This window comes from Balaenoptera ricei, chromosome 2 (genome assembly GCF_028023285.1).
Source record: "Balaenoptera ricei isolate mBalRic1 chromosome 2, mBalRic1.hap2, whole genome shotgun sequence".
NCBI lineage: Eukaryota > Metazoa > Chordata > Mammalia > Artiodactyla > Balaenopteridae > Balaenoptera > Balaenoptera ricei.
In genome coordinates, this window is record NC_082640.1 from 183,926,036 (window position 1) to 183,937,646 (window position 11,611).

At 60.9% G+C, this 11,611-nt stretch overlaps 1 protein-coding gene across 1 annotated transcript; it reads right to left on the bottom strand.

Annotated features, from left to right (window-relative positions):
• Positions 1-6,476: 6,476 nt before the first annotated feature.
• Positions 6,477-10,499, bottom strand: RTL1 (retrotransposon Gag like 1). Its single transcript, XM_059915247.1, has one exon. It carries the CDS (start codon positions 10,497-10,499, stop codon positions 6,477-6,479), a length of 4,023 nt encoding a protein of 1,340 aa, XP_059771230.1.
• Positions 10,500-11,611: the final 1,112 nt, after the last annotated feature.

Sequence of the window (11,611 nt, forward strand, 5' to 3'; positions counted from 1 at the left end):
GTGTCACACAGACCACCTCCTCCACTCATGTGTCACAAAGACCCCTTCCTCCACTCAGGTGTCACACAGACCCCCTCCTCCACTCAGGTGTCACACAGACACCCTCCTGCACTCAGGTGTCACGCAGACCCCCTCCTCCACTGACGTGTCACACTGAGCCTCTTCCATGCTAATGTGTCCTATGGAGTCCTCCTTCTCCCATGTGTTACGCTGACCTCTGCTCACAGGTCACACGTGTCCATTCTTCTTTTAATTGTAACACAGAGCTACTCCCCGACCCATTTGTCACACCCTTCCCCTCTTCCTCCCACAAGTTTTACGGAGCCCCCTCACTCGAGTGTCACACTTGTGTCCCCCTCCCATCCTTAAGCTGCACTGACCCCAAACCCCATTTATGTTTCACATAATGCTCCTCCACTCCCACAGGTCATAGTGAGCGCCTCCCCACCATGTGTCACACTAGGCACTGCCTACTGACATGTCACACCGAGCCCCCGCCCCATATTTATGCTTCACCTTGAGCTCCTCTCCCACTTACGTGTCATATGGAATCCCTGCCCCTTCTTGTGTCACACAGAGTAACTCTTGACCCTTTGTCAAACCTCGCCCTCCCCACTTCTCTGACCCTGAGCCTCTCTCCTATTTATGCATCACACGGGACCCTCCCCCACCAGAGTCACGTGTACCCTCTGCCAGCGTGTCACACTGAATCTCTCCCCTACCAGCGTGTAACAGTGAGCGCCCACTGTTGTGTCATGCCGATCCCCTCCCCCACGTGTGTGTCACACTAGTCACTTCCGGCTCATGAGTCACATGGAGCCCCTCTTCACCCGGATGTCCCCCCAGCTGTGTGTCACACTGAGCCTCTTCTCCACTTCTGATCACACCAGCCCTGCCCCAGTCATGTATCATATTGATTCCCTCCCACCATTCAGGTCACACAGAGCTCCTTCCCCACTCGTGTGTCACATTAGGCCCCTTAATGCGCTTGTGTCACATTGCTCCTCCATTCAGTGTGTCGCTTTGTGCCCCGTAACCCTTTCATGTGTACGCTGAGCCCCTCCCCTTCCCATCTGTCACATGGAGTCCCTCCTCCACACGTCACACTGTATCTCCCCACTCGTTGTCACACTGGGTCCTTCCCCCGTTATTGAGTCACACTGACCCTCTCCTGCTCATGTGTGACACCGAGTCCCTTCCTGCCTCAGGAGTGACACTGGACACTGAGCTTTTCCTCCCAACTCTGAGTCACCTAGGCCCCTTCTCCACTCCTGTGCCAGTAGCTCTGTTCCACCTGTGTGTCACACTAAACTCCCTCACTCATGTGGCACGCCACTCCCTCTCCCACCTGTACGTTACACTGAGAGCCTGCAACGTACATGTGTCCCACTGAGCCCCTCCCCCTCTCATGTGTCCCACTGAGCCCCTTCTTTCATGTGTCGGACTGAGTTACTCACCCACGCGCGTGTGACATGGGGCCCATCTTCCACCCATGCTTTACAGCGAGCCCCTCCCCCATGTGTCATGCTAAGTCCCTCACTCGTTCATGTATTTTGTGGAGTCCATCCCCCGCCCGTCCTCTGAGCCCCTGGCTGCACGGGGGCGTGTCCTCAAGCTCGTTGCCGCCCCGCCAGCCTCTTCCTGGCACGGTCTTCTCTCTGGTCTGCAGTCCTCGAGTTCCTGGAGGGGGAGGGCCTAGGGCTGGGCCATCTCTGAGGTCCCCTCCTTGGAGGGGAAGGCTATGCCCCCGGTGGGACACTCCCCAGGGGTGGGCCCAGGCCAGAGGTAGAGACAGGGCCTGCCCTGGGGCTTCTCCCCCTGATGGGGCAGCGGCCGTGCTCCTGTAGGGAGCCCTCTGAGAGGACCCAGCTCCTAGGACAGACAGGTGGACGTCGGAGAGACAGTGCCCTTTTTTCCCAGGCCTGCCCCTTCTTACTGCCCCTGGAGGAGGGTCTCCTCGAGGGGCCTTAGCCTCTGCCCAGGACTCTTTCATGACCAGGAGGCTGAGGCCCCTCACAGGCGGCTGCTTCCTACTCTCTCCTTAAACCCCATCTGGAGACATCCCTGGCTATTCCTAACCCTGGGTCCCACGTCTCTCGGCTGGAAGCTGTCAGCAGGTGCCCCCTTCTTCTCCTTGTCCGAGCTGGGTGCCCGAGGGCGCTAGACCCATGTCCCCCTGGGCCCTGTCTGCTGACTTTGGCTGTCCCGCTAACTTAGGTCCCATGCGTGGCGGGAAGGGACCGCACAAGCCCCTGTACGACTAGAGTCGTTTGCCCACGAGGCAGCCCGCAGCACGGAGCCCCCAGCCAGGACAGGAGGGCCTTCCGCCACCCTCCTCCTCCCCTGCCTCTGCCCGGCTTTGCATCTTTCCCCACTTTGCAGCATCAGGACCTCCTTGTTGAGGTCAGGAAGGCCCTCCTGGCCAGGGGACCGCTTGAGCAAAGGCGGGGCCTTCAGGTGGTGGTGGGAGTGTCATGTTTGCCTTTGTCAGGTGCAGTGTGTTGGAGGGAGATGTGACACAGGGAAGATTGAGGTCCCATCGCGAGAGGGCTCGATGTTGGCCAAGGAAAGGCCTCCTCCCGCTCAGGACCTTGGATAGAAACCAGAGCTCTGAGGAGTGGACAGCGTGTGCTGCTTGGTGGATGCGTGCAGTGGGGGCCGGGGTGTGGGGATGGGCTCTGTGTGATGCTGGCCTCTTGCTTACTTTGGGCACAGGCGGGCACCGCCCTGGTGGGCAGGGAGGGGATTTCAAGCTCCTGTCACACCCCCTAACATGGGAGCCTGTGTCGGGGGGCCCGACAGAGGCTGGACCTGCGGCTGCCTGCAGGAGGGATGGGCATATCAGGATCCGAGTGGTGAGTAGCCATCAGCTGCCGGGGAGTGTGTATTGTTACATGTTTCCAGAAACAGGCCCATGTGTAGCAGGCCTGGAGGCTGGAGCTCTTGGCCATGGGCAGGCTGGGGGTGGGGATGGGGGGTGCTGGGAAGGGCAGGGAGGTGGCAGAGAGGCTGGCAGCCTCACCTGGTTGGAATCCAGGGCTCCCCTGTGTCCCTGGACGCTGTCAGAGCTCACTGGATGGCAGTGGTCTTGGGGAGGGTGGGGGGGACCTGGGCACAGGCGGCTGTGTAACCTGTCTTTTGTCTTGAGTTTCCACCTTTGTTGTGGTGCCATGATGTCATAACCCAGCATGTCATTCAATACTAACTTTTTTCTTGCTTTCAGGAGAAAAAAGGTTTGTATTGTGTTCTCTAAACTCTTTTTCTAGGAAGGTGGGGACACCATCACCCAGTGTTTTTTTTGCTTTGTCAGTAGTTTGTCCTCCTTGGCCTGGGAGCTGCCTCTCTTGTCTGTAAATGGGGATACAGCCCCTTCTGGCTGGACTGGGGTGGGGGACCCAGTTAGACCAGTACACCGCCGTCCACTGTGTCCAGACTGCTGTGCCAGCACTATTGTGCCGGCAGCCCCACTGCTCTACGTGTGTGTGAGTGTGCGGGCGTGTCACCGTGGATAAGTGTGTGCACCTTAGCGGGCGTCTGGGCTCCCCACTGTAGGGCAGGGCTGGTTGTTTGGTGGCGAATTCTGTTCGACCTTAGCCGAGAGGTCGTCCCGTTGCCCCTCCACCTGCACAGGCCTGGCTGGAAAGAGTGGCACTCCTGGCAGGTCCTGGGCTGCAGGGATGAGAGGGGTCATCATGCATCCCATCGCCCAGGGCAACCCCTACCAAGCAGGTTTGCCCTGGAGGTTCAGCCTCTAGGACCCCCCGCGGGTGGGCTGGGTGAGGGGCCAGTACTGGGCGTGGCCTCCCCACCATGACCCCAGGCTCTGCTCCAGGGGAGCTCACGCCAAGGGATTCGGGAACCCCCAGAAGAGCGTCCTCTGGGAACAGAGGGGATTTTAGGAATCAGAGGCCCTTGGAGACTGTGTCTCATTGCCCCTGAAACTCCCCTCCCCTCTAACCACACCCCCCATTTGATGATAGGAAAACAGCCCTGACAGCAGGGTGACAGCTGCTAGCCAGGGTCACCCAGCAAGTTGGAGTCAGGGCCACTAAGGGGGTTTTGGGGTTCTTGGAGATGAGCCCCTGACCTTGACCCACGGGGCTTGCCCATGGCTTCTTGGAGTTGCTGTCAGGGGGTGGACAGACAGGCAGGTAGGGTGCCCTTGGCTCCTGGGGCCTCAGTGATGGTGGCTGTTTGTGGGCGTCATTCCTGGGTCCGTGACTGCAGGTGTGCAGGGCGTGGCGGGGACGGAGGGGCCCAGGGTGAGAGGGCGGAGGCCACCGGGGAGGACCCCAGTCCCACCTCTGTTCTTGACCCCTTCTCAGCCAGCATCAGGTCACCTGCCCTCTCTGGGCCTTGATTTCCCAAGTTTCTCCTGAATAAGCGGCATAAGAAGTCCAGGCATGGGGGTCGGTGGAGGACAGGGACCCCAAGTGTGACTTCCTTTGTGACAGGAGCTCCGAGGGGTCGGAGCGACGGAGGAGGAGGATGAGGCTGGGAGAGGGGGTGCAGCCGGTCAGCAGGGGGCCGGGGGGCGGTGAGAAGCCCAGAGGTGTCGCCGAGACCCGGGCTTTGAACCTGGGGACCCTGACCATGATCTCGCGGTGCTGCCGCCGGGGGCAGATGCCTCAGACAGATGGGTGGGTGGTGAGCGACAGTCAGTCGCTCCGGGGACCAGCGAGGGCGCCGGGCATAACGCCGGCTGGGGCCGGAGAGGGCACAGAACTCTGGGGGGTCCGGGAGGGACACGACTTTCCTCAGGGGTGGGGAGGGGCAGGCCTGTGAGGGGGATGGGGAGTCAGGCCCCTGCAGAGCCCCTGACCTTTGAACCTGAGATCTGCTTGGTGATCTCATGGTGCCACTGTCAGGGGCAGATTCTGTGCTGAGAGGGCAGACTTAAGGCCCATGACATGGTGTGTGAGGGCCCACGTGCACGGACCCCCGTGTTGGAGCCCCTCCCCAAGTGGAGGTTCTAGGTCCCCCGCAAGGAGTGGTCCCAGTGTGGAGGGGTGGCGGATATGGGAGGTGCAAGACCGCTGCCGGATGGGTGGGCCCCGAGGCCAGGCAGAGGGGCCCTCGGTCAGCGTGGGCTGGGCTGTGGGATGAGTGAGCCCTGAGTGGCCGGTCACCGCTGTCCTCCCTCCCCGGGACTCCCTCCGACTTCCCAGGGCAGTGCACCCTCAGAACAGCTTTTCTGCCACTTTTATGGCCGTGTGACTTCGGCCTTCTCCGCTAGGGGTGGTGGTGGGGGAATTGCTGAAGCCGAGGTTCCTTGGTTCGAAGACCCTCCGAGTTAGGGGGGCAGGGCACAGCCCGCCCACCCCTCACTTCTCGTGTGGGACGAATTGGGACTTGGATTTCTGGGGTCCCTGATCCGGACCCTCTGGAAGAGGCAGCTCCCCGTGTTCCCCTCCTCCCCTGCCTCCCCCAGCTTGCGTGCCAGGCGCCTGGGGGAGGGGGGAGCCCCACCCCCACCCCTCCCCCGCTCCACCTGCTGGCCCTCCATCCTGCCTGCCCCCACCCTCCACCTTCAGAACAAGCCACAGAGTCAGATCATCTTTTAACTCTGCTTTATTTTGGGGGTGGGAAGCGGTGAGGAGGGGAAGGCGGGGAGGGTGTCCTCCCCGTGGCAGAGAGCGGTGGTCTGGTAGGAGCCCCCTCAGCTACTTGGCTGTCTCGGGCCTCTCTCAGTCTCTCTTGGCGCCCCTCCCCTTGTCTCGGGCCTCAGGCCCCTGTGCTGTCAGTGTTGGGGTGGGGGAGGGCGCCCCCCCGGGCGAGGTCACCCCGTCAGCGTCCCGGACAGTCGCAGGGACGCCTGAGGCTGCGAGTCCGGTAAGTACTGGCACGTCGGGACCCTCTGGAGCAGCACCATCCAGGTGAGAACCAGAGCTCAGGGTCAGACAGTCAGCGTCGAGGGAGCTGGACCAGATGGCGGGCGGGCGCAGCTTCGCAGGGAGGCGGGGCGGGGGAGGTCGGGGTCGGGCCCAGGGGGGCAGGAGCACCGGTGGTGGAGGTAGAAGAGGTCAGTGGAGCACCCGAGGTCAGTGTCCCAGGGTGGCCCAAGGTGGCCACTCCTCACGCCAGGGGGGTGGGTCCCTGGCATCCGCTTGCTTGGCTGCGTCCGCTGTGCTGCTTCTTCACCTGGCCTGGGGTCATGGGGTCATTTCCTGCTCACCACTGCTCTCTCCTCTCATGGATCTCACGCCCAGTTGCAGGCCTGGGACCTGGAGAATTAAGACGGAATTGTGTAGCCCTGAGCTGGCTCTGGGTCTCTGATGGTTGGACAGTCCACTGGATAGTCCGTTGGCACGGATACTGTTGCTGGTTGATGAGTTGATTGTTTGCCCTTCTCAAGTGTTTCCCCTTGGGTCAGAAGTGGCAGGAAGGGGGCCCGGGGTCCGAGCGAAGCTGGCTGAGGCACGGGGAGGCTGGAGGGGGGTCCTGTGGGGCGGCGGGGCGGAGGAGAGGAGGCGTTTTCAGTCGAGGTCCGCGTCCTCCTCTCCGCTGGGCAGCTCCTGCAGCGTTGCTCCTTCCCCGGGGGGGCTCACCCCGGCGAGGGTGGGTGTAGACTGGGTGTAGACGGTGGTCAGGAAGCTGGCCAGGGCCCTGGCTGCCAGCTCCCGGTTGATCGGGTTGGAGCCCCCTCGGGCGCTGCGGATGTAGAGTGGGCGGTGGGCGTCGGCGTCGGCGGGGAGGCGCTGGCGGGGCCCGAGGGTGCCCAAGGTGTCGGTGCTCAGGGTCTCCTGCACGTCGTTCTCCTGCTCGTCCTGCGAGGTGTCTTGCAGGCCGTCATGCAGGCCACACTGACGGTAACGTTGCAGGTCGTCTTGCAGGGCTTCTCGCAAGGCGACATCCTCAGCGTCGACGACGTGCAGCTCCAGGTAGCGGTGCGGGCGCGGGTGGGGGTGGGTCCCCTCACGGGGGGTGACTCTGACGGCGAAGAGCTCGCACAGCATCTGCCAGAACTCGGGCGTGAATCGCAGGCCAAGCAGGGCATTGTGCTGCCACTGGCCAGGGCCCGGGGACAGCTCGGCCGGCTCCTCGGCGGGGGTGGCGTTGGCGCCCGTGAGAGGGGCCATCTGGGGGAACAGCTGGACGACGGCAGTGGCGATGCCGCTGCCAGCGATGAGGGACGAGTCTAGGAGCAGGCGCAGCGAGCGCCGTGGCGGTGGCCGGGCCGTGTCCGAGGGGGGCGCGGGCAGCAGTGCGAGGTGACTTCTGGGCCTCAGCAGCACCAGGAGGGCGGCCACGGCCAGGAGGTTCATCCAGAACAGGAGGCCTCGGAAGAAGTGCAGAATGACTGCCCTGATCTGGGCCGTGCTGAAATGGGCAAGGAAGCTGTTGAGTATTTGGTCAACTGGTATCAGAGCCAGGAACTCCTGCTGGAGGTTCTGCCCATTTGGCTCGTCCTGATGAAGGGCATCTTCATTCTCCTCTTCGTCCCCCGATTCCGGGGACTGATCCCTGGGGGACCCTCCCATAGCGAAAAGCATCACTGGCCGAGTGGCAGCGCGGTGCTGGAAGGCCCTTCTCCGGAGAAGTTTCCACACGGGTGGCAGGGGCCGGCCGCCATTTGGTTCTGGCCGCTCCGTGACGTCAAAGTTGAAGTGGGAGAAGAAGAAGACCCAATGCCCGGGGAGAAGTACGGTGAGCCTGTCATTATTCAGAGAGGCCAGATCCTCTGTGTTGAGAAGGATCATGATGGGCTCCTCGGTGTTCTCCAGGTAGCGGCACCACACCATGAAGGCAGCCCGTACTGGAAGGATCTTCATCTCCGCTGGCGAGGCCTCGACCTCGATCGGGGAGATGTTTCGAGAATAGAAAGCGCAGCAGACCCGCTTGCAGGTTTGCTCGTCGACTTGGATCAGGGAGGCGTGCAGGGCCGTCTTGGTGACGCCCGTTTCCAAGTAGAACGGGTTCTGGGGCTTGGGGTGGTGGAGGAGGGGCGCCTTGCGGAAAGCCCGCTTCAGGCACTCGAAGGCCTCCTGCTCCTCGTGCCCCCAGTAAAAGGGCTGGTCGGTCAGGAGCTGCCGCACCAGGGGCTCCGTGATGACGGCAAAGCGCTCCACGAAGTGCCGGTACGGGAAGGCGAATTCGATGAGGTTTCGCAGGGACTTCTTAGAGCCAGGGGTGGGGTACCCTGTTATGGTGCCCACGATGCTCTTGTTGAGTTTCACCCCTTTGGGGGTCATGACGAATCCCAGGAACTCGGCGGTGTGTCGGTGGAACTGGCTTCTGTCCAGGGAACAGTAGACGTGGTGGTAGCGGAAGCGGACCAGGACTTGGCGGACGTGGTGGAGGTGCTCCTCCTGGCTCATTGAGTAGACCAGGACGTCCTGCCCGTACGAGAGGGCAAAGAAGCCGAGCATGTCCTTTAGGATAAAGTGAATCACGCCCTGAGGGATGATAGGGTCCGCGCAGATCAGGAAGGGCTGGTAGCTCGTCATCTCTTGAAGCTCCAAACCGAACGCTGCTTTCCATACATCTTCTGTTTGGTGTATGTTCATGCTTTCCTCCACGACGGTGCCGCGCAGCTCCAGCTTTGTGAACCATGTAGCTCCGTGTAACTGGTCGAACAGTTCTGGGATCATCTGTACGTAGTCGTGTCTGCTGGTCAGCATGTCCTGCGGGTCCCAGTATTCCTCCCGCCTGGCTCTTTCTTGCATCCCGGCTCCCACAGGTTCCCACGGCGCGGCGGAGGGACACTCGTAATAGGTCTCGCTGTGATCACTGTCTCCAGCCTGCTGAAGCTCAGAGGGCTCTGATTCAGAAAGATCATCGGATCCGTCTGAGCTTGGCTGGTCGGAAGTCTCCTCATCTGCTTCCTTCGGGTTAAACACGTCGGCCAGGTCGGAGTACAGGGGCGGCAATCCGGGCAGCAAGCTTATGGCATGTCTTTCCAGAGCGATGCATGGTGGGGGCGGGCGGAAGCAGTTCTTCAGGCAGTAGGGAGAGTGGAAGGTGCAGCGGCCTTTGACCCAGTCGACCTCTGGGGCGTGGACTCGGAGCCAGCTGACGCCTAGTATCACGGAGAAGTTGGGAGACGGAATGATGTCGAATTCCAGGGACTCCTGGTGGTTCTGGTGGATGCACACCAGGGGTTCGGTGTAGAGCCAGACGGGCTCGTGGCCGACCAGCGAGCCATCCACCGACTGGACCGACTGTGGGTAGGGCTTCTCGTAGAGCTCGACGTAGTGCTCTTGGGCGAACCTCTCATCCATGAAGTTGCCACCCGCCCCCGAGTCGACCAGGGCCCGAACCGCCACGCTGTGGTAGGGGTTCACCCTCACCATGAGCAGCAGGAAGAGGTGGTCGCGGTTGATGGCGGGGTGGACCTCGCAGGGCAGCCCGCTGCTCACCATCCACCTCTCTGGAGCAGGTGAGTCGATCCAGGTCAGGTTCCGCGGGCGGGCCTCCGGGGGCAGCCTGAGCATCGCCCTTCTCTCTGCCAGCTTCTCTTCTATCTGCAGGACCAGCACGATCAGACTGTCCAGCGAATCCGGCTGAGGGACGCGGAACAGATAGCGCCTGATCTCCTCCTTGAGCCCCTGGCACAGGTGGGCCTGCAGGACTTCGTCTGGCCAGCCCAGGGTGGGTACCAGGCCCTGGAACTCGTGGATGTATTCGACGGCGGCGCGATCCCCCTGCCTGAGGTTGAACATGGCCTCTTCCGCCACCTGCAGGGCCTGGCGGTACTGGAACATATCGGACATGGCCTCCAGGAAGGCTGGGAAGTCGTCAATCAGGGGGCTTTCTCTCTCCACCAGATCTTTGGCCCATTCCAAGGCCAAGCCCGAGAGGTGGCAGATGACGTAGCCCACTCGCAGGCGGTCGTTGTAGAACATTCTTGGGTAGCTCTGTAAGATCAGCTGGCAGAGCACGATGAACTCGTGGTATTCTCGGCGATCGCCCGAGAATTTGCCTGGGATCGGCAGTTGGCCGGCGCTGATCCCTTTCATCAAGATCTCTTCCGCCACCCTCTGCTGCTCTCTGAGGTCTTGCATCCGGAAGTACAGAGAGATGATGGACCTCACCATGCCCATGGTTTCTGCTGTCGAGCTGTCCGTCGGCTCTTCAGGACGCTCCTCCTCTTCCCGCCCCGCCAGGTCAGTGTGGTCTTGCTCTTCCTGGGCTCCCCATGGGTTGACTGATGCCTCTTCCATTCTACCAGGTGCCCCACCGAATGGACCCCCCACTTCCAGATGTGAACCATCGCGTGACTCCTCCAGGTCTTGGAGTAGGTCATTGGGTGGATCCTTTATTTCCCTATGTGGGCCACTGGATGGCTCCTCCATGTCTTGGAGGAGATCAATGGGCAGCTCTTCCATTTCCTGGGCCAGGCCACTGGCCAGCCCTGCCGCCGCTGCCGCCGCCTCCGCTCTGCTGCCTGGTGTCTCCACGGTGGTGTTGGATGAGCCCTCGGAGGACTCCATTTGTTTTGATGATGGATTCTTACGCTCCATCATCGTCTCAAATGAGTCTTCAGAGGGTTCTATCATTTCGTCGGATGGGAAGGAGTGTTCTCTGAAGACTGGTAAGGTTGTGATGCGTCCGGTCAGTGCCTGGGATGGCAGAGATCAGAACCTGGGGGTGGGGAGGGGGTGCGAGGAAAGGCAGTGGTTTAGGGTCTCATGAGGTCAGGGTCTCCAGGACAAATCAGATGCCCAACTTGGCAGAGCAGAGAGAAGCTGGGGAAAGCCTCCCTGGGTCCAACTTGGGGCATCCCATGGAGAGAAAAATCTGCAAACCCCTGACCTTCCCACCTACTCTCCCAGGCTTACTCTGCCTGTCTGGCCTGACCACTCCCCCGTGGCTGTAAGAAATTCACAGCCCATAAATTCTGTGGAGTTGATGGGCCCGGAGCGGCCACCGTGGCAGGCAGGCAGGCACCTGGCAGGGTGCATTAGCCGCTTCATTTCAACCCTGGCACACAGGCCTGGTCAGCCTCCCTTCCCTTCCTTGGTCACCAGAAAGTCACAGAGGTCACATCTCAGTGCCGTCCAAAGCCGCCCCTGGCAGGCTGGGCCTCCTCGCTTGTGAGGTGGGGATCTCCAGCAGAGATGCCTACTGTTTAACAAGTTCAGGGCAAGAGGAGAAAATGGGCATTTGGCTGCTATCCCATCGGTTGGCTCAGACGCCCAAAATAGCTCTTATTTCCTCTCCCAGATTCGAAGCAGACATCGGGGGCAGGCAGAAGTAGTGATCTGGATTCTGGCTTTTCTTTTTTTTCCAGAAACGTTTATAAAACACCTACTGTGTGCCAGAGACTTGTGCATTTGTGATTTGATTCTGACTCGGAGTTTTTGCTGATTTCCTGTCTTTCATCAACTTCCAATGCAGCGTTCTCCCCAGCTCTGAGCTGTCGAGGAGACCTGCAAATCATTTGCCCACCCCTCCTAAAATCTGCACTCTCCCGAGATTGCCCTCACTGTCCGTGGGAGCTCAGGAACGTCAAACATTTGGCCTCCATTCCGCTTGTGCAAAAATCTTCGTACACCCCTGCAATCTCTTTGCTCTAGCAGATGCCCCTTCTCTGTTGCTGGTTGGTTTCCCCGCCAACATCGGGGTATATCTAGTAGAGCTGGGATATTCAGTAAGGGGTCGGGGGTGT

What these genes read in the sequence shown, in the direction of transcription:
- RTL1 (XM_059915247.1), bottom strand. Translation starts at nt 10,499, where the DNA reads ATGATAGAACCCTCTGAAGACTCATTTGAGACGATGATGGAGCGTAAG.